Source organism: Prosopis cineraria, unplaced genomic scaffold, assembly GCF_029017545.1.
Source record: "Prosopis cineraria cultivar Desert tree isolate PC_DT_omini unplaced genomic scaffold, ASM2901754v1 PC12, whole genome shotgun sequence".
NCBI lineage: Eukaryota > Viridiplantae > Streptophyta > Magnoliopsida > Fabales > Fabaceae > Prosopis > Prosopis cineraria.
In genome coordinates this window covers 7,196,540-7,219,845 of record NW_026555343.1, presented here as the reverse complement: position 1 = coordinate 7,219,845, position 23,306 = coordinate 7,196,540, and the positions used below count along the sequence as shown (strand labels likewise).

Below are 23,306 nucleotides of genomic sequence, written 5' to 3'. Positions count from 1 at the left end.
TCTGTCAATCGTCTATCCAAGGAATATTGGGATGGGGTGGCAAATTTTGTTAAGCTTGCAGTTAAGCATCTGGAGGATCCTACTAGGATTGTTTGCCCATGTTTAAAGTGTGGTCTTGTAAAGCGGGTTAGTCCAGATACTTGTGAAGAATACCTAGTGATTAATGGGATGGATCAAAGTTACAAGTGTTGGACAATGCATGGAGAGACAAGAGATGATATTGGTTGCAACCAGAAGCATAGTGAAAGCTGTGCATCATCTCCTGATGATTTTGACATATGCACACTTGAGGAAAATTGTCTTGAAAAGATGGCCAAAGCAGTTGAAGAGGACCTCAAGGATTATCCGAAAATGTTTGAGAAGTTGAAAAGTGATGCGGAGACACCATTGTATGCTGGTTGTAGTGCATCAAAGTTGTCAGCAGTGTTAAAATTATACAACATGAAGGCAAAATATGGATGGAGTGATGCAAGCTTTACTGAGTTGCTTGGGTATTTAAAAGTAGAATTACTTCCTAAGGAAAATGAGCTTCCTTGTCGAATATATGACGCAAAACAAGTATTGCGATCAATTGGCATGAGTTATGAAAAGATACACTCATGCCCTAATGATTACCTTTTATTTCAGAATGAATATGCGTCGTTAACCGAGTGTCCAAAATGTAATGGCTCACGCTACAAGCAGAATGGATCAAGTCCCGCGAAGGCACTATGGTATTTTCCAATCATGCCTAGATTTAGACGCATGTATAGCAGTGCAGAAATTGCAAAAAACTTAACATGGCATGCGGATGAAAGGATAAAAGATGGCATGCTTCGTCATCCTGTTAATTCTCCATAATGGAGAAAGATTGATTATGAGTACCCTGAATTTGGGGAAGAGAGTAGGAATCTACGCCTTGCATTGTCTACCGACGGGATGAATCCTCATGGGATTCAAAGTAGTAGCCACTGTACTTGGCCAGTCATTTTGGTGATTTATAACCTTCCTCCATGGCTTTGCATGAAGCGCAAGTATATGATGTTGTCCATGCTAATTGTAGGACCCAAGCAACCTGGGAATGACATAGACATATATTTGGCTCCTCTAATTGATGACTTGAAGATCATGTGGGAGTCAGGTGTAGAGGTATATGATGGGTATAGAGAAGAAAGATTTAATTTAAGAGCTATGCTCTTCGGTACAATCAATGACTTTCCTGCTTATGGCAATTTATCAGGGTATAGCATTAAAGGACAACTTGGATGCCCTATTTGTGAAGAGGGAACACATTCTATGAGGCTTCAACATGGGATGAAGAATGTTTACCTCAGCCACTGTAGGTTTTTACACCAAGAACATCATTATCGGCAGTTGAGAAAAGCATTCAATAGAAATCCAGAAGAAGGTAAGACACCTTTGCCGTTAACTGGTGATGAGTTGTTTGAGAAGATTAAGGATTTGGATATTGAATTTGGCAAACCATTTGCAAGGCACCTTGGGACAACCGGATGGAAGAAGAGATCTATTTTCTTTGAACTCCCTTATTGGACCACCTTGGATGTTTGGCATTTTCTTGATGTCATGCATATTGAAAAAAATGTCTGTGAGAGTCTTATTGGGACTTTACTCTAAGTGTCAGGAAAAACAAAAGATGGCATAAAAGCAAGGTTGGACATGGTCTCTTTAGGAATAAGAGAAGAATTAGCACCCCAAGATAAGGGGAACCGTACCTTTCTCCCTTTGACAGCTTATACGCTATCTAAGAAAGAGAAAACTGCATTTTATGAGTTCCTTAATATAGTTAAAGTTCCTGAGGGTTACTCTTCAAACATAAAAAATATTGTATCAATGAAAGATTTGAAATTGAAGGGCTTAAAGTCTCACGATTGCCATGTTTTAATGGAGGATTTCATTCCAGTTGCTATACGTGCAATTTTACCCCTTAAAGTACGAGGGATGATTACTAAGTTATGTTTGTTTTTCAAGTCCATTTGCAGTAAAGTGATTAACCCACATAAGTTGTCAAGGTTGCAAGCTCGAATTGTATTAACACTGTGTGAGCTTGAGATGTATTTTCCACCGGCATTCTTTGATATTATGATCCACCTAACTGTTCACTTGGTTAGGGAGGTTCAAATGTGTGGGCCTGCTTATTTAAGATGGATGTATCCTATTGAGCACTATATGAAGATTTTGAAAGGCTATGTGAAAAATCGAAGTTGACCGGAGGGTTGTATTGTTGAACGGTATATTTGTGAAGAGGTTGTTGACTTTTGTACTGAGTACCTGAGTCATATTAGCTATGTTAGGCTTCCAAAGTCTCGACATATGGGTAGAATAAGTGGAGAGGGGATCATGGGAAATAAAGTCATTACTATGTCAAGTGTACAGTAAGAGCAAGCCCACTTATATGTGTTGCACAACACTAAAAAGGTTAAAGAGTATGTAGACAAGCATATGGCTGAACTTAGGAGGGACAATCTCAATAAATCAGAATTTGGTATGCTAGGGAACACAACAAAACTTTTACAAGATGGTTTAAGGAGCACATTCTTTAAAAGTTAAATGTTAATTCCAATTTAGTTTCTAACAAATTGAGATGGTTAGCTAACGGTCCAAGCAGACAGGCCATTTCTTACACTGCTTACCTTGTCAATGGATACACATTTTATACAATGGAGCAAGATGATAGGAGCACAATGCAAAATAGTGGTGTAACTTTTGTAGCTCATTCCATGCATATTTCTAGCACTAAGGATAACAATCCTATCTATGCAAACATGTCATACTTTGGTGTAATTGAGCATATATGGGATTTAGATTACATATCCTTTCGAGTTCCAGTCTTTGGGTGCAAGTGGATTAATCGAAAAAATGGCTTGAAATTTGATTACCAATTTGGCTTTGTACAAGTCAATTTAAACAAGGAAGGGTATAAGGATGAGCTTTTTATTTTAGCACAACAAGCCAAACAAGTGTTTTATGCCCCTGAGCCTGCTAATAAGGGGTGGTCTATTCTTATGTTACATGAAAAAATAAATGAAAATGTAGCAATTGAAGATGACCCATTTGAAGGGATATCAAATCAAAGTAACGACACTGTTGATGAAGCTCTATACATGAGAAATGATCACAATGAAGGCATTTGGATTTCAAAGAGGGGTAAATTATTTCAGCATAAGAAGAAAATATTTCAAGGAGAAGAAAGTAAAAAATCCAAGTCAAGGAAACGAAAAGAGCAACTTGAACATATAACCTTTGAATTAATTATGCCATTTTTGTTTCATGTTTGAATTAATATAGTCGATTATATTTGAATTAATCATGGTTGATTAATTTTTTGAATTAATCATGGTTGATTAATTTTGGAATTTTATTGTGTTACAAGTAAATGGCTTCAGATTCTGAGTCCACTAAAATCCCTCCATCAGATCCCGCTACAACTACTACTGATGCTCCGTCGTCATAAAAAAATTGGAACAGGAATATTACAATATCCAGCAAGGCCTAACAATAATGAAAGAAGTCACAAAAACAAGAGCAGCAGGGGAAAAAAATATCAGTGCAGTGAAACAAGAAAGGCCAAGCCATCAAATCTGCAAAGTTTATAAGTTATATTGGGGTTGTGGCAAAGACAACTGTACCTATCACGCAGAAATCTTAGCGCAAAGTTGATCAAGCCACGAAGGACATTGTTTGGGAGACTGTATCTGTAAGTTGCATTTGATTAAGTTATATTCTATTATAATATTATAAATTGATGCACCTAACATATTTATTTTATTTTACAGTCAGGATTTGAAATAGACGAGAGCAAGAAGGATTTTATCCTTCAAAAGGCTGGGAGGGTATTACGGTCTTTCAGACATTTTATTACACAAAAATATTTGAAAGACCCTGATGCTAATTTGTAGCCCAAGTTCCTCTCCTATTACAGCCTTTAGTAAAGCAAGAAGATTGGGATGCTTTTGTTGTCTCTCGGCACGAGAAGGAATTTAAGGTATTTATGTTTCTAAAATTTAAATTTTAGTGCCTTTTATTGAATATATCTATGTGTACTAACAAGATATTTTTGTTATTGATTAAAGGAACTGAGCGCCCAAAATAAGAAGAGAGTGGCCAAGAATGAATACCCTTACAGAGCAGGAAGGTTAGGGTATGCAAGCATGGAGCATAAAGAAGTTGAGGCCGAGGGATCGGATGTTATCATATCCCGCCAAAGACTCTGAGCATTGGCACGAATAAATAAAGATGGAGTGATTGACAACCCTCGTGTGAAAGAGATTGCTAAAAAAATTATAAGTGTTATTCTTATCTATCAATTAATAAATGATTATTAAAAGGCATACTAATTAGCTCTACTTTTTACAGGATTCCCTCTCTCAAGAAGTATCACAGGGCAAGCTTCCTGAGCATGAGGATATCTTAGCTAGAGCATTGGGGACCCCTGACCCCCTGGTCATGTTAGGGGTATTGGCTTCGGTGTTACAAAGAAGCAATACTTTAGAAAGATTAAGAAGCGAACATCGGCTTCTTCATCCGAGGTCTAAGAGTTGAGAGAAGAGCAAGCTGTTATGAAGCAACAGCTAGAAGCCCAAGCGAAGTTAATTGACATGCTATTGAAGGGCCAGATCCCTGGGAGGCTTTTGGGTGACGTTAGCCCCAGCGGAAAAGATAGCTGCACAGTCCCTTCAGACAAAATACCCGAGGTAATGCATTTTCTCTTTTAAATTTGCTCAACTAATTTTTTATCTAAACAACTAACATTCTTCATTTATTTAGGGCAAGAATGACTGCAACTGTTTAGCAGATGATCTGTCACGCAAAGTAGTTGCAATGGGACGCGTGTATAACATTGCCGGGGACACAATCCATAACCTTCCCTTCCCACCCGATTGCATTAGGGTTTCCTTACTTGTTGCAATCAACCCCAAGTATCCATTACTTTATCCTACCGATGAGATGCAGACGGTAGGAGATGCGTTGGGGAGCTTCGTTGCATGGCCCAGCCACCTTGTTATGGTTGGTACACCAAAGCCGACAAAGGACCCAAAACCGCCAAAGGACCCCTTGCCACCAAAGAAAAAGGTATATATGATTTATATAATTATTTAAAATCTTTAATATATATATATATATATATATGTCTAACTTTTTCATTGTATAGCCAGGGGGGAAAAGCAAATTGAAGGGTAAGGTGTCGGGCCATACTAAAGAGTCAGTCACGGTTTCGCAACATGCAGTGCCTATGCCTGTTGTAGAAAATAAATTTTGTGACTCTCTTGAGACCTATGCTTTGGCTACGAGGATGATTCGTCAAGAGCCGATAGGGGATATCATTAATTTTGACGATGGGCTATTTGGTAGAGCATCATTTGAAGTCGTTCGGGATGAAATTTTGAATGAAATCCTCAAGCACGATATGGCGAGCACTAGTTTGATGACTTTCTACATGAGGTAATTCTTCAACATTTATTAGTTAATTTCTTGAATTATTTATGTGTGTGAGTATGCAAGCATATTAACTTGTATATTTTTTCACCGAAGTCACCTTTATACCTCATTCGTGGTTCCTGGTGGCCTCGAGTCAAAGATCAAGCTGGTTAATCCTCATGATGTCTCTCCCCACAATAATATTACAAAGGAAGCCCTTGAAAATCAAGCAAGAATGCTTTCGGATCAATTTCAAGAAAGGGGAGCAGCGAAGGATACTTTATTTCTCGCTCCTTACTGCCAAGGGTGAGTTGTTAATATTTGTTACGAGTAAATATTTTTTTATATTTATTTGTTTGGTAACATGTGCTGTTTCTTGTTAGGGGACACTGGATGCTTATTGTGGTTAATCCCGTTGCTCCAAAAATATGGTATCTCGATCCCCTTAATGGAGAGCCAAGCAACAAGGAAGATATGGTGGTACTTTTTAATGAGTAAGTTGGATTTTTTACTTGTTATTTCTTTTTAATTTTAGTTTTCATTCATATATATTTCTCACATTCATTCCATAATTCCTTCTTAGAGCTGTGGTGTTGTATCGCACTGCGATCGACATGACTATGTCCCCTAAGATGAGGGCATTCAAATCTTCAGAGAAATGGGTCACTGTTAAGGTATTCATTTAATTGGTCAAGTTTTTAATCAAGAAATTATCTCATTATATTTTACAATTTCATTGATATGTGTTTTTTATAGTGTCCATACTAGCCAGATCAGAGCAATGACTGTGGTTATTGCTTGATGAAGTTCATGAAGGACATTATCACTCATGCCCCTACCACATTATCTAACAAGGTATATATATAAAATTTAATTACACTTCAATTATAAATTTTAAACAATTTTAATTAGCTACCTATTAACTTGAAATTGTTGTAACTATTTACTTACAGTACTTCGAGGACGTCTATTGCGTTTGTTATACGACTGCACATGTAGAAGAGGTCCTTGAAGAGGTGGCCCAATGTGTTTTCAATATGTGGGTAGCAACAGTAGTTAGGCCGGTACAATAGTTAGTTACATTTATATACACATTTTTGGGCCAATTTTTATGGGATAGGCCACTTAATTTTGAAACATTAGTTTACAAATAAGTTTAAATTTTAAGGTTAAATGTATAGGAATTTTTATGTTAATTAGATAGGAGATACTATTACAAACATTCATTATATTGCATTATTTTTGTTGCTGACTGGCTGTTTTTTATCTTTATCTGTATCTTTATGCAGGGGGCTGCTTTAAAAGCAGCCACCGTATTTAAAAAAATTATGTCATTAATACTTGACGGTTATTTCAAAATAACCGTCAAGTATCAATATAGTTGACACTTGTTTCAAAACAAGCGTCAAGTATTTGTAAATACTTGACGGTTATAAGGAAACAAGCGTCAAGTATTTATGGCCAAAACCTGACGCTTGTTTTGGCCATAAATACTTGACGCTTGTTTTGAAACAAGCGTCAAAACAAACGTCAAGTATTTATTCTGGGAAGTGCATATTTACTTCATATATTTGACGGTTTTTTTCAAATAACCATCAAATATAAGATTAATACTTGACGGTTTTTAACTGTCAAGTATTATTTCTTTAATATATGTCTCACCCTTACTTGACGGTTAAAAACCGTCAAGTATTGTGAAAAATAAGCATCAAGTATGGATATTTTCTGTGTTAGTGATTGGGGAAACTGTTACATGATGACAATGAAAATGGGTCTAATTTTCCAAATTGATAGATAAGTTGTCCCCAATGAAAATGGCATCTCGGCAACTATTGAGTAGAAAGAGTTGATTTTTTATATTCCCCAAATTACTTCCTTTCCAATTTTCTCTTGAATTTGGCTTAGTCTCCACTTAGTTTATAGATCCCCAGGCAACTTTCTCAATAAATATCACTGTGTTTAGTTTATAGATCACCATGATGCTAGCTCATCATCATCATCTTCTTCTTCTACAGAAAGAAAGAAAGAAAGAACTAAACGGATACGGAGGAAGATTCCATGGATTCGGACACTATGAGCACCATGGGTAACCTACCTTTTATCAGGCTTTCGCTTTCAGTGCCAACATATTTTATAATTTATATCCCATGCTCATCCAAAATCTTCTCCATTTTATAACTTTAGCATTTAGATGCTTCAAATTTCATTTCATTTTTTGTTTTATAAAAACAATATTTTAATTGTTGATTTTGAAAATTGTTTATCTTGTAAGATCTTTAATTACGCTAAAAAAAAAATATAATCATAACAGATTCTATAAATTTTAAATAAAGAACAAGGTCCTCCAAAGGAAAAACAAGAAAACACGCACCGGATTTGGCTGAAAGGGGATAAAATTTGATTTTGCAGTTAGTGACAAAATGCTATGTAAATGCTTGTTTCAATGAACTTGTAAATTTTAGAAGAGAAAACGTATTTTTTAGTTGCACCGGATTATTACTTAATGTGGACGAACGAGTTAGTCGAACTCTGTCTCGTGTCCAACAGCAACTACACAGTAAAAGAGAGAAAGGGAGGGTTTAATCTTGAAATATGCCGAGTATACTCTGGTTTCACGTACTCATCACATGTATAAAACTCCAACTCACATGGGACGGTTTTTTCAGGTCCGCAAGAGTGGGGTAATAGTATCCTCTCATCACTCATTACTTTGAATCTTTACGGAGAATATTACACTCAAAAACCCAAGTATATTGCATCAAATGACTCATAGACTTTTTCTATATTCTGATAAACCCCCAATTCCTCGTTGGGCTTATATTCATGATCCTGATCTATTAACAATCTAACATGATCTGAACCATTGCTTTTCGAGCGCGCAGTGTGCGAGAAGAAAGAAAGAAATAAAGAAAAAAATAAAGAAAAGAGAAAAGGAAAAACAAATTTAAGAAAATCACATATCTATTGTTTTTTCGATGATCAGGGCACATGAATTATCTTTTGCTTCTTCAATATATTTTGCAAACAATTTTTATGGCCCTTTAATTCACAATACAAATATTAACCTGTATAGCTCCCTTTTTTTCAATGTCTGTGCGTAACTTATGGTTTAGGCAATAAATATGAAGTATTTATGAGTTTTATGAGAGGCCAAGACAATCAAGAATCTTTCCCTTCCCATCTCTATTCATCATCTTTAGCGAATGCTGGAATTTCTGTTATCGATGACTATACTGAACTTAACCGTGAAAATGATATCTCAATTGAACCATTACGAAGTATGCTTGAAACTATTGAAAGTTTTGAACTTTTAATCATCGTCTTTCTCTAAACACTAACCTTGTTCCGGAAGGTGCCTCTCACAAAAATCATGGAGATCCGCAGAGCACAGCATCAGGCAGTTGTGACCATATACTTTCCTGGTAGCTACTTCTCACTATACCTTCACTTCACCGCGTTGACATCATTTCTCCAAGAAAATTTGGGAGTGAGACGTAGAAGGAGCATCAAAAAGCCTTATTAATCCCTCTTTCTGTTCTGATCATCATCATCATCATCAAAGACATTTATCTCCCGTTCACCCACGTTGATCGTATACGGCAGGCATGTTTGATTTGTTGGTAACGCTACTGTATTTGATTTTTTTTTTTTTTTATCCAAATGCCTTTGTAAATTACAGAAGCTCTAATTCTTTGTTCCTATGGAAGTATTTGATTGATCTCTTTGTTTCGAGTCCTGCCAATATATTTCTTTAGCTTTTGCTTGCTGAGGTGCTTCTAAGTTCTAGCGGGCTAGTCAAAAAGCTAAAGCAAAAGGTGTTTGCTTTCTTACAAAAGATGCCATTAACACGTTTTCGAGTGAACTTTCCCATCTTTATTGAAGCCTACCGAACTAATACTGCAGTATAATCTCTCTGTTAATTCCTTAATTATCATTCATTACAGATCTCATCACATCATCTTCTAATCGATTGTGTTTTTGTTCTACCAGATTCATCTCTTCATATTCACTCCGGTAATTGACAGGTAATGTTTCGCTCTGCGTACATCTCGATATTGATTGTGTTTCGAGTTCCAATTAAGAATGGTGCTGTGTTTATTAATTAACGAATTATAGTTCTTGTTTCTCGGTATGATCTTATGGTTTTTTAACATGTACTAGCATCAGAGTCCTGACAATATTTATGCTCTGTGTGTGTGTGTGTGTGTGATGTTTTTCCTTAATTATCCTTCAAAGAAGATATACCCATGACGTGTTATTCCATAAGATCATGAATTCTGCAACAAAATCAGAACATTACAAGTGAATTCAATAGTCCCAAAATAAACTTAAAAGACCTATTTTGTATTCATTTGAGATGAAGATTTTCTTTCTTGAGCAGCTTTTGGCTCAAGAATTTCACCATTTTCAGAGCAGAAACAGAGCAAAGGTTTGGGACTGTGGTTGGCTGAACGTGCGTCAAGCTGGGCTTAGAGAAATAGGTATTTGACTCCATCAAATTTTGGGTTAGTTCCCGTTCATAGTTTTATGCGATGTTTTGTCCTTCTTTTCATTTTCGTTAACTACAATGGATTCGGTGGAATGAAGTTTCTATGGTGATATTGGAAACTGTTGGTGTTTGGAACATGTTTGGTTAGTTGAGTAAGGGATCAGGAGCTTGTTTTTAGTTAGCTTCTGGGATGCATATCAAGTGTTCCATGAAATGTGGGAGAAAGGAATTTGATTAGATTGAGCGGCTGTGGTTACTGTGTTAATGACTAAATACTAGTACAGAAATCATTCAACAGTTATAATATTAAAATGTGACTGAAACAAAAGGAGTGTGCACTTGAATACTTATCATATGTTAGTTATATCAAGTGCATTTTAAATGTTAGATAAAATGATTGTAGGAAAGTAGAATTGGAAATTTAGTTAGTAGTTCGTTATGAAGAATATCATATGGTGAAATTTGGAACTATGAAATGCTTTTGATGAAGTATAAGAATTAATTAATTTTGAAGAAATCTCCTATAAATATTATTTACTAGAAATTAAACAAGTGTGAAAGCACCTTCAGATACATCCATTGCGTCGGCTTCCTACGAGGCTTTACAAGCGCTTCATAATTATGCTTTTGCAACCATTTAGAAGTCACATTACTTATTATGTTTTTAACTTTATTTCTATTAAATATATCACTTTAATTATGTATTTTTTCTTATAAACATTTAACTAAAGTTAAAAGAAAAAATTTGTCATAAAAATTAATGAAGTGATTTATTAAAGACAAAAAAATTTTTTTTTCTATCTTATAAATAGATTGGGAAAGAATGTAATAATATAAGTCAAACATGTTTGCACTGACATAAAAGTTGCAGTCGTCTATCTTGATAATAAAAACATTTTCTAAAGACAAAATATAGCTTTCATGTAGAAATAAATAACTGAAAGCGTCAATTTTCAATTCAATGATAATAATATGACTCATGCCTCCTGCTTGCAGAGATAATGGAGGTGATGAGTAGGGAGGCCAAACGAGAAAAAGTACGTCTTGTGTTGCCTCCGAAGCTGGGACCAGTGGAACCTAGGGTATATAAAACAGTGTCCTTGAAAGGTAAAGGTTCCAGATTATAAAATTTTTTATTTGTAATATGTATTTATATACATGTATTTTCATCTATATACTAATTATTATAAAATATTTTTTAATAAAAATCTGAATGTACATTTACAAATTGTATTTCTGTTTCACTCATCTATTTTATTTGTATATAATATAAAACTACTCTGTTTTATTATAAGTTACATTGCGAGCCCCATATTCTAATTTAGTAAATTAGTAATAATACTCTTAAGATAATTTTTTAGTGGAAAAATCTTAATAAGCATGTGGCTAAATGAGAACAAATTGGCCCTCTCAAATTATTTTAATTTTTGTCAATTTAATTCCTTAAGCTGCTGGTTTTTTTTATTTTCTAAAATTTCTGAATCTATTTTTCTTTTTTCTTCTGTAATTACACTTATTTTTATTAATTTACATGGCTACCAACTCAATATTTCATTATTCACATGAACAAATTTTAACAGTGTTACTTCTTTTTCAAACAATAAGAATCAAATTGATAATTGAGACAAATTTAAAAGACCGAATTGATAAAAATTAAATTTAAAGGATTAAATTGATAATTGAGGCAAACTTAAAGGGCTAAAAGTTTCATATCCCTAATTTTTGTTTGAATAATTTTATTTTAATATTATATGAAATTAAAAGTTAATTTGTTTGCATTTTCTATAATGTAAGGTTTACGTGCTAGATATGACATGTTCTTGAGCTTTAGAGGTGAAGACACTAGAACATCCTTCACTTCACATCTTTATTCATCTCTAAATAAGGCTAGCATTAATGTTTTCAAAGATGATTTTGAGCTTCCTAGAGGAAATTCTATCTCAATAGAACCGTCAGAAGCGATTGGAACTTCTAGAATTTCCATCATCATCTTCTCTAAAAGATATGCTGGTTCGAGATGGTGTTTGGAGGAACTCTCAAAAATTATGGAGTTTCACAAAAAAAATGATCAAGTGATCTTGCCTGTGTTTTATGATGTGGATCCATCAGAAGTTCGCCATCAAATGTCTAGTTTTGGAGAAGCTTTTGAAGATCTTATACTTTGAGTTTCACCAACAGAAGATCAAGTGTTAAGATGGAGGACAATGTTACATGAAGCTGCAGGTATTGCAGGGTTTGTTGTTCTTCATTCCAGGTAGTTTCTTATTTCCTTTCAACTTAGCACATACAGTTCTGTATGTCTGAAGTTGCTTCCACTGAAAGTTTTACAGCCTTATGTGAAGTGGCATAAATTGGAAGCATATGGATCCAACAATTGTGCGTTTGGATGTAGGGGGATTTGGATTTAGGTTTGAACTATATTCGCCTTTTGAATCCTTAATTAAGAATTTGGATTTGATCCAAATCTAAATCCAAAATTTATTTTAATTTCTTGATAATTTCAAATCCCTTTCATTTTGAAATCATAGAAATGGAAGATGATGAAAGAAAGTAACTTGTATTTGTTTTTTAGTTTCTGTACCCTCTAGTTATTTATAGTAATCCACTATTATTCCCAAAAAAAAATCCCTTTTACACCATGGCTATTTGAAATGTTATATACTCTAATCCTCTCATCTCTTTTCATTTTCATTTCCCATCTTTGTTTTTCATTGTTTTACAGTTTGATGTTTTTTATACAATTCAAACAAAGGATTTTAACTCCATGAATAAATGTGAGATTCTAAATCTAAAATCCAAATCCAAATTCAACAATTTAAACGCTATTTAAGAGTAGTGACGATTGCTCCTTAGAAGATTTATGGCCAAATGTCAAAATGAGCAGATCAAACTAAGTGGGTGAACTGAAATTACTTTGGAAAAAAAGCAAGAGAAATGTGGATTTTAGGATTAATGAGACTCTTAGGTAAGATTTTTCTTCCTCTAATTACTTCATAACGGTCAATTAGCACACACACGCTCTGTCATTTTTTTTTTAATCTAATACTCATGCCCAGTCTAGAATTCAATTTTATTTCAAAGCATATGTCAATGTCAAAAAAGCTTGGTAATTATGTTAACCTCAACCTTTCAATTTCTCCTCTCTGTTTCTCCAAATTTAACAGCATTCTAACTTTGACTATATATTTACGTCAAAGTCAAATTAATTGAAATCAATCCAAAATAGGTATATTCTGGAGCAAATCATATTTTCATACATCAAGAAAATATCATGTATAAATAGTATGTTAAACCCTAAAAACTAAGAAAAATGTGCTCAATAATATAAATTGTCCATTTTATATTATACATATAGCCTGAAAACTTATAATGTCTATGGCGTGTTTTTCATGTTTCACTTCTAGTTTGTTATCCACACCTTTAGTTTGAAGGTTATGTATGTGGCATTCCAGTTGCCACCATACACACAGAGAGATTAAGTTGCCATTGTTTTCTCCCTTCTAGTTTACTCATAATGTTGCCTCTTATTCTGGGATGTAGTACTTTTAATATCATGACTTTCTTTTGTTGGAAGGTTGAAGTATAGTTAAGGTGATTATTTTGTTATTAATTACCTAGTTTGTTAATGACCCTACAATCTATGTAAAGGGACATATGTCACATTATATTGATATAGGGAGATTATTGGAGTGTCACTCCCTCATTATCTTGATCACCTCGTAGGTTTGGGGTAGGTTCACCACCCTCAAGAAAAGGTACGTTGTTTCTTTGTAAATCACCCTTACAAGGGTTTGTTGTCTTCATTGTTTTCATTATCTATATGGTTAATATTCTTCTCCTTTTAATCCTCTTAATATCTTTATAGTTATGATCATACTTATATAAATATATAATCCTCTTACGCTATTCTTCTCTGTAAATCACAAGAATGAAAGTAAGGATATTGAGAATATTGTTGAGCATGTTTGTAATATATTGGACAAAAAAGACTTGTTTGTCACAGACCACCCAGTTGGAGTTAACTCTCATGTGCAAAATGCAATTTCAATGCTCCAAAGCCATGAATCAAAGGATGTTCTCTTAATAGGAATATGGGGAATGGGGGGCATTGGCAAAACAACCATTGCCAAAGCCATTTACAACAAACTTGGTCGCACATTTGATGGTAGAAGTTTTCTTTCAAATATCAGGGAAATTTGGGAGCAAGATAATGGCCAAATTTATCTACAAAACATACTTCTTTTAGAAATTTGTAAAACAACAAAGATGGCCATAAGTAGCATTGAATCGAGAAAAATCACATTGAGGGATAGCCTTCACCATAAAAGGGCATTTGTTGTTCTTGATAATGTGGATAAATCAGAGCAAGTAGATGCTTTATGTGGAAATTGTGAATGGTATGGTCAAGGGAGTATAATAATCATCACTACTAGAGATGAACATCTACTCAATGTCCTTAGAGTGGATTGTGTATATAAAATGAAAATTATAGGTCAAAATGAGTCTGTTGAGCTTTTCAACTGGCATGCATTTAAGCAAGCAAGTTCTAAAGAAGAATTTTCTGGACTTTCTAGAAATATAGTTGCCTATTCAGGGGATTACCTCTAGCTCTTGAAGTACTGGGCTCTTATTTGTTTGACAAACAAGTGATAGAGTGGAAAAATGTATTGGAGAAACTGAAAAGAATTCCTAATAATGAGATACAAAAGAAGTTAAAAGTAAGTTTTGATGGTTTATCTGATGATCTGAAGAAGGGAATATTTCTTGATATAGCTCATTTTTTTATTGGAAAGGACAGGAATGATGTGACACAAATATTGAATGGTTGTTAAATGTTTGCCGACATTGGCATAAGGGTCCTCAAGGAGAGAAGCCTTATAACCATTGATAGAAGCAACAAACTTGGAATACATGATTTGTTGTGGGACATAGGAAGAGAAATAATATATGAATAGTCACCAACAAAATATGGAAAGTGAAGTAGATTATGGTTTCATGAGGAGGTACAAGCCGTGTTATCAAAACGTATGGTAAGAACTTACATATCCTATATAGGTATCAATGAATTGGTCACAGAAACCATATGGTTTTGTATGCATTTTAAAACACATTTTGTAGTCACAAATGATGTGTGTTGCACACTTTGATTTTGATAAGCTTTTATTTGGCAAGGAACAGAAACTATTGAAAGGCTAGCTTTGAAGTTGACACAAACTGAAAAAATGCATTTTGGGACAGAAGCATTTAAAAAGATGAAGAGACTCAGATTACTTTACCTTGACAATGTACTACTAAGAGGAGACTATGCATACATCAATAGAGATCTCAGGTGGCTTTGCTGGCATGGCTTTCCCTTGAAATACATTCCTAGCAACTTTTATCAAGAAAATTTAGTTGCTATTGACTTGAATAAGAACAGCCTCATACAAGTGTGGAAGGAACCCCAGGTATGTAAATTAACTAATAGTTGGTTCGTTAGCCTTTTGAGCCATCTACAACAAAAAATGAAATATAAATATTTTCACATATTATATATATAATATATATATATATTCAAGATGTTTCTCAAATTTCCCTTTGAAATGGTTTCCTTGTATATATTGGACAGGCTTAAAATCCTTAATCTCAGCCACTCTACAAGCTTGGAGAAAACTCCTGATTTTTCAAAATTACCAAACCTTCAAAAGTTGATCATTAAAGATTGTCCAAGTTTGTCCATGGTACAACATTCTATTGGGCTTCTTGATGAACTTGTTCTACTAAATTTAAAGGAGTGTACTGGCCTTCGTAATCTCCCAAGAAGCATTTATAAATTGAAAAGGTTAAAAACTCTCATTCTTTCTGGTTGTTTGATGATTGAAAAGTTAGAGGAGAACATTGAGCAAATGGATTCTTTGACAGAATTGATTGCTAATAACACTGCAATAGCACAAGTTCCTTCTACATTAATAAGATTAAAAAGGATTGCATATATATCTATTTGTAGTTATGAAGGATTAACACGGGACGTGTTTCTTTTTCTCATTTGGTCTAGGATGTCCCAACAAATAGAGCTCTATTTCTTATTCCAACATATGGGGGCATGCCATCTTCAATTTTGTGGGATATGCTAAATAACATCATCCCAGCTACTTCAATTATGAGTAACCTATCACAACAACAATCTCCTTTATTGGAATGTGGATCGAAAAATATTCAAACTAATCAAGTGAATAGAGGTATCACAAAAATAATGATGGATTCCTTGTTTGCCACAAATTGTAATAAGGATATCTCAAGGCTAGCTAAATGCTTGAGATGTCTTTTGATTCAAATTGAAAAGACCAACTAAGTCATCGCTACTCTTTCAGAGTGTATTTCACAGGTTCTCTTTCTAATTCATTTGTTTTTTCAATAAAACATTTCTCTTCATCCATTTTGTATAGTTGAATTAATTAGAGATTGTGTTTTCGTTGTTGTGTAAGGATTGACACTTACAGAGTGTAGTGATGATTGTATTCTACCTGGTGATAATTATCCTCATTGGTTAACTTTCAAAGGAAAAGGAGCTTCGGTAAAATTCAAAATGCCTCAAGTTAGTAGTCCTAATATCGGAGGGATTGCTCTTTGTTATGCAAATTCTCCTTCAAGTGATTTGGGCAACATGTCACCTGAATCTTCTATCAACTTGTTAGCGATCGTAAATTATACAAAGAAAACCACTTTGCTTTGCGAGAGAGATACAGTGACTTCTTTGGAGAAGCAAAGTGGAAGGAAATAATATCAAATCTGAGCTCAAATGATGAAGTGGAGGTGACTGCAAATTTTAGGAATGGATTCACTGTGAAGAAGACAACAGTCTACTTGATATACTGTGATAAGATTTTAGTTAAAATTCCCGTAAAGACTTATTCAAGAAGGAAGCGTCAGAAGATAAATTAAGATTGATTTCATTTTTATTTTATTATTCAATATTTTATTTAGATTTTTAGATATTTCTTTAGATTTTATTTAGCTATTTAGTTCTTCAGATTTTATTTAGATTTAGTATTTTATCTAATTAGATTTTATTTAGTATTTTAAATTATAGGAGATTTTATTTATTATTTTAAATTGTATTTAGCATTATAAATATGACTAACAATTTAGAAATTAGCATACTTAATCATCAATAAAATAGTCTTTCAAACCCTTTGGAGATTCTTCTGAGCATTGTTATTAAGAAAAGTATAGAACGAGATTTTTATTTTATATCATCTTAATAGATTTGTTTTTATTACTTCCTTTAGTTATTTTGAGCTCCTATCATATTGTGACTTATTTAATGAACAAATAGAGTGTTGAGTCTATAGAACCCAAAAAGATTATGAAAGTGTACTCGAGAAGAGCTAGAGATTAGTCAAATTCAAACTGAAAGAAAAAGAGAAGGAAAAACATACCTTGAGTCGTTAATTCATATGTACGTATGCAGGAACAAAGTTACAGTAGTCGAACTTCGTTCAGGTACATAGCAAACCCACTCAAAGAGAGAAAAAGCTTGTAAGGAGAAAAAAAAATGAGACGGATGATGAAAATCAAGAGCGTTCTGTTTCTTTCTTCATGTAGAGAACTAAAATCTCAACCGACTGAAATCGCACTATAACAACCTCTTATGGGAACGTGCGGTAGCTTCTCTAACCGTCATTGTTTCAAATTCAAAGGTTGGAGAATATTACATTTTAAGGCCCTGAGTAAATTGCATTTTAAACCCAAACATTTTTCATAATTCTCATAAGAGCCCTATTCTCCGATTTGGGCTTTTATATAGGCTTGATCCATTAAGGATGGATAACCCAACATCTCTCACTCACACTTAGTGGAGAAGATAATGTCAGTTTTATCTCTTTCTCTTTCCTCTCTTCATACTAGGTGCTTTACCGTGACTGCATAGGCTTGACGTCTTCATTTCAGTTATTTGTACTAGGAATCCTATTAAGGACCAACATAAATAACTTTAAAGTTGAATTTATTCTTGATTAAATTCGTGCCTTAATGTCCTAGATTTATCAATATACACTTTTTCTCATTATGACTAATCTGATCCCTCTTAAGTCAGTCCAAGACCTAGATAGTTTTCTCTTATATGCGTAGTATCCACACTTATGAATTCACAAATTATTTCATAAGAGACATGTCTTGAATACGAGCATAGATGTATATATTTAAGATAATCTTCCTTTGCCCATATATCACTTTGATAGAAAATAGTCGCTTTCTTAACATGAAACATTTAGGTCGCATCAATCATGACCATAGGGTGCATGTTAAAGTAGCAGACACTATAACATATCTCCATGATAATGTCAAAGTCAAAGGACATCAATGAAAGGATTTTTCCTTTCTAGGACTCACACAGCAATGAAGCAGGGGTTTATTCACTTGCTTCCCATTGTGATTCTTAAGCACATATGGTATGAAACACATGTTATGGTATTACTCTTGCTTGTAAGAGTATATGTCATTTTCATTTATTATTAGCACCATACAAATATAAGTTTAGATATTCATTGTATCTAAACCCAAATTCTTCTTTTTTATTGATCTCACATGACGTCAATTTAGAAGAATTTGTCATTTGGCTACAGGTATCATGGATATGGGGATCCATGATTCGATCCAAGTATGCTTACGAATCTCATCTTGACTTGCTTTTGATCAAGGTGACATATAATTTATGTTTCTTTTCTACCATATCAACATTTTTTTGTTGCCTTGCTGGTGAACACTAATGTCTCATCTTTGATTTCAATATCAAATGTAGTTGCTCGTGTGAGAGAGTCAACCTTATCAACCTGTACGACATACTATACATTGTATGTTCTCAATTGTACACATATGGAAGTAATGAAAATCTCATTAATATAACCAATATATTACATCAAATCAATCTAGCCATGCCAAGAGCCCTTACATGTTTCTCAAATATCTCCTTGGCTATGGGTTTTGTTAGGGGATCTGCTATCATACATTTCATGGAAATGTATTGAACAATGATAACCTTTTGCACTATATAATCCCTTACAAAATTGTACTTAATGTCTATGTGTTTGGTTTTGCTATGATATTTAGGATCTTTGGTATAAGCTATGGCTATAGTATTGTCACAATGAATTAACACTAGATTTGTACTTTCATTTCTAAACCCAAGATGTTCTCTATAATCTCTTCAGCCATATAGCCTCTTGCACTGCTGCAGTACATGCTACAAACTCAGCTTCTATAGAGTGTAGGGCAATGCATGTCTACTTCTTGCTGCTCTAAGAAATAGTCCCATTGTTTAGCAAGAAAGTGTAGCCTGAAGTTGATCTTCATTCATCTTCATCTCTACCTAAATTCACGTCGGAGTATCCTATCAAGCATAGATCACTCCCTTGATAACACAGTGCATAGTCAACAGTACCCTTTAAGTATCTTAAGATCCTCTTTACAGCTTTCTAATGTCCTTCTCTGGGGTTGGATTGGTAGCGACTCATAAGTCCTACGGCATAACAGATATCTGGTCTTATACACATCATTGCATACATCAAACTTTTGACTGTACTAGCATATGGAACTCTTTCCATTTTCCTTTTAGCTATCTCAATTTTAGGACCTATATTAGGACGAAGCTTCACACCTGAAGCTACTAGGGTATTCATGGGTTTACAATCTTTCATATTAAAATGCTTAAGAATTTTCCTTATATAATTCTCTTGTGATAGATAAAGAAGCTTCTTAGAGTGATTTTTTTAGATTTTAACTCCAAGAATATATTCTGCTTCACCCATGTCTTTCATTTAAAATTTGACAAAAGCCATTCTTTAACAGCGATTATCGAATCCAGACTATTTCTGGCTAGTAAAAATATCATCCATATAAAGAGATAATATTACAAAGTTCCCATTGAACCTCTTGATGTAAACACAGTAGTCTTCCTCAATCATTTGGAAGTCATATGAGGTTATTGCTCTGTGAAACCTCAAATACCACTATCTGGATGATTGTTTTAGTCCATAAATTGATCTATTTAATTTACATACTTTATTTTTTCCTTTTTCAAAAAAACCTAATGGCTGTTGCATATAAATTTTTTCATCCAGATCACCGTTAAGAAAAACAGTCTTACATCTATCTGGTGCAACTCTAAGTCCAGACTATTTACTATTACCAGAATCAGTCTAATAGAATTGAAGCGTACAACAGGAGAAAATGTATCCTCATAATCTATTCCTTCTTATTGTGTATACCCTTTTGCTACTAAGCGAGCCTTGTATTTATCAATTGATCAATCCACTTTTCTTTTGATTTTGAGAACCTACTTGTTCCCAATAGCCTTTCAGCCACGTGGTAAATCAACTAATTTTCATACTTTGTTAGTCCTCATGGAATCCATTTCTTCATCCATTTCTTTCTCCCACTTATCCTTAGCAGGTCCTGATAAAGCTTCATTTACAGAATGTGGCTTATCATAATCTAAAGGAGTTACCACTAATGCTTCACCCTTAATTTGGAAGTGTCTTTTTGGCATACTTTCTCTATTACCTTTTTGAAATAGGGTCTCTTGTAGATTTTGATTCTTTTTAGGTTTTCTGAAAGACTTTTAGAGCTCCCACTTAAATCAACATTTTGTGATGATTCAGGCCTTTCTATAGTTCTATATTATGTTGCTCTCGTGTCGCGTAAAGAGATATAGGTCGATCAATTCTCCCCTACTAAGAAACTCATTTTCTAAAAATGTGATATTTCTATATTCCAAATTCAGTTATAGTTCCATCATCATTTTCAACAATGAAACCATAACCTTTTGATTGCTCAGAGTATCTTATAAAGATACATTTCTTTCCTCTTGGACCTAACTTTCCATATTTATGAGAATCATCATGGGCATATGCAGCTGACCCTCATGGTCTTAAGATATTTAATCCAGTTTGGCATTTTGTCCATAACTCATAGGGGTGGAAAGTAATTGATTTGAGGGCATACAATTAAGTATAAAGGCTGCAGTCAGTAAAGCATCCCCCTAATACGAGATTGGAAGATTTGCTTGTGCCATCATTGACCTAACCATGTCTAGAAGAGTCCTATTTCTTCTTTCAACAACTTCATTCTGTTGCAGAGTGTCAGGAATAGTTAGTTGTCTAATTATTCCTTTTTCTTCACAGAGTTCTTTAAATTGATCAGACAAGTATTCACGTCCTCGGTCAATTTGTAATACTTTAATTTTATTGTCCATTTGATTTTCAATCTTATTAATGTATCGTCTAAAGCACACAAAAGCTTCAGACTTTTATAATATCAAATAGACATGACCAAAACGTGAAAAATCATCGATAAAGGTAATAAAATACCAAGCTTCGTGTTTTGCCCTTATACTCATAGGACCACATATATCAGAATAGATTAATTATAATGGATTTTTAGCCCTAACACCTTTACCAAAAGCTTTTCTCATTGCTTTACCAGCTAGATAATTTTCACATAAGGACATTTTCATATTTGTAATTGGACTTAGCATTCCTTCTTTAGCTAACTTAATCATTCTATTTGATTAATATGCCCCAGTTTAGCATGCCAAATATTTATATCTACATTATTGGAAGAAGTAGTAAAGTAATCATGAAAATGAACTTGGTCAACAATATCTATTATAAAGAACCTTTTTGAAAGAAAAGCACAACCATAAAAAGTTGAATTGTACATAATATCAACAATCTTGTCATGAAAATTAATTAGAAACCCAAATTCTAAAAGGCAAATAATTGAAATTAAATTCCGTCGGATGTCCGATACATCTAAAACAATCATGGAGAATTAAGGTTTTTCCACCTCGCAAGATCAACTTGCAAGTTCCTATGCCTTTTACCTTGATCCTTGCATTGTTGCCAACATAAAGCCACTTGCTTTGATTCAGCAACCGAGGGTACTCTACAAAGGATCCACGATCCTTGCTTATGTGGTCTGTGAAGCTTGAGTCTACAATCTAAGTAGAGGAAACAGTTTCTGTTAGAAAAAACATTACTGTAAAACATAAGAAAAATGTGAATTCACATAATTCACAAGTACCTGATCACGTCCACTTTGCTCAGGACAGTCCTTTGCAAAATGGCCCATCTTTTGACAGGTGAAACATTTAACTTTTTAAGATTAATTCTCTTTTTGCCGCTCTTCTTGACCTTTTTCTTGAAGGTTGTTTGTCCTTCTTTACTCTAAGGCCACTCTTATTACCCTTTTTATGTTGTTTTTTGCCTCTCTTAGGCTTAGAATTTGAAAGACCACCTTCCTCGACAAGGTAAGTCTGTCCAGATGACTTGTAAGCCTCCAGACTTTCAGCTTCTAGCTCCAGGTGTTTAGCCACATCATTAAAGTTAACGATATTTTCATTGTGGGTTAAGTTAACTTTAATATGCTCCCAGCTGTGTGGGAGCGATCTGATTATAGCCTGTACTTGCTGTCATTAGAAAGATTATGCTCGACTTCTTTAAGTTCATGAATCATGTTAACCATCTCTCTAAAGTACTTCCGCATTGGAGTATTCGGCTTTAATTTATAAGTGTCGAATTTAATTGTAAGCCTTCTCAGTTTGGTGGTTGAGGTACCACCAAATTTTTCTTTTAAGGCAGTCTACATGGCTTAGGCAGTGGAGTGCTTCTCAAATTCACACATTAGATCGTCCACTATAGTACTTAGAAGTGTTATTCGTGCGATGCTATTTTTTCATTTTCATGCCTCAAATGCCTCTTGGTCTCTCCTATGCTGAGCCGAGTTTCCTGCCTCAGGCTTGGCCATGACTTTAGTCAATGGCTCAACAGCTTATTGTTCTTCCCAAAATATATGACACCTTACGATGCCAGATATCCCAGTTATCCCCATTTAATTTGTCGCCCTTATTTAATTCAACGATAATGCTTTTTATTGCCATTATTAGTTCTGAGACGAAACTATTCCACATTAATAGTTTTCTATATTAAACCAAGAATAAAATACTTATGAGAAACATACAATGTCTTATATTTGTATTATTCTTTATTAGAGTAATAATAACTTTATTAGGTCAACGATCAAGAGGCTACGTTTGTATTTCCCATCACATTGATTCTAATAAAATCACTATCATCTATAAAGAATTTTACAAATATTTAAATCATTTCATATGGCTCATAAATGATTTATCACTTTAGAGCTCTCACTCAAATAAAGTATATATAAAGCAATTAAACAAGGTCTTAATATATTTCATAAATCATCAAGGTCTTAATATAGCATAAAAAAAATTCTTAGAAAAACAGAATAATGCTTAAGGTAATAGAACTAAAAAGACAACTCTTAATTATGTCTTTATATTTCTCTTGTACTTTCATCCCCTTGATGACTCTATTCCATAGAGGATTTCAGAGTACGGCTTGTT

The 23,306-nt window shown here is 34.0% G+C and overlaps 1 protein-coding gene and 1 pseudogene across 1 annotated transcript in view; both read left to right on the top strand.

Moving 5' to 3' along the window:
* The first annotated feature begins 9,166 nt into the window (after positions 1 to 9,166).
* LOC129288028 (MLO-like protein 1) overlaps positions 9,167 to 23,306 on the top strand; it is a 24,334-nt gene continuing 10,194 nt past the window's right edge. Inside the window, exons 1-4 of the mRNA XM_054924338.1 lie at positions 9,167 to 9,317; positions 9,406 to 9,440; positions 9,832 to 9,896; positions 10,901 to 11,011. Of these exons, the coding sequence (XP_054780313.1) occupies positions 9,252 to 9,317; positions 9,406 to 9,440; positions 9,832 to 9,896; positions 10,901 to 11,011 (277 nt within the window). The 5' untranslated portion in view covers positions 9,167 to 9,251. The remainder of the gene's footprint in view (positions 9,318 to 9,405; positions 9,441 to 9,831; positions 9,897 to 10,900; positions 11,012 to 23,306) is intronic.
* On the top strand, positions 13,014 to 16,806 carry LOC129288027 (disease resistance protein RUN1-like; annotated as a pseudogene).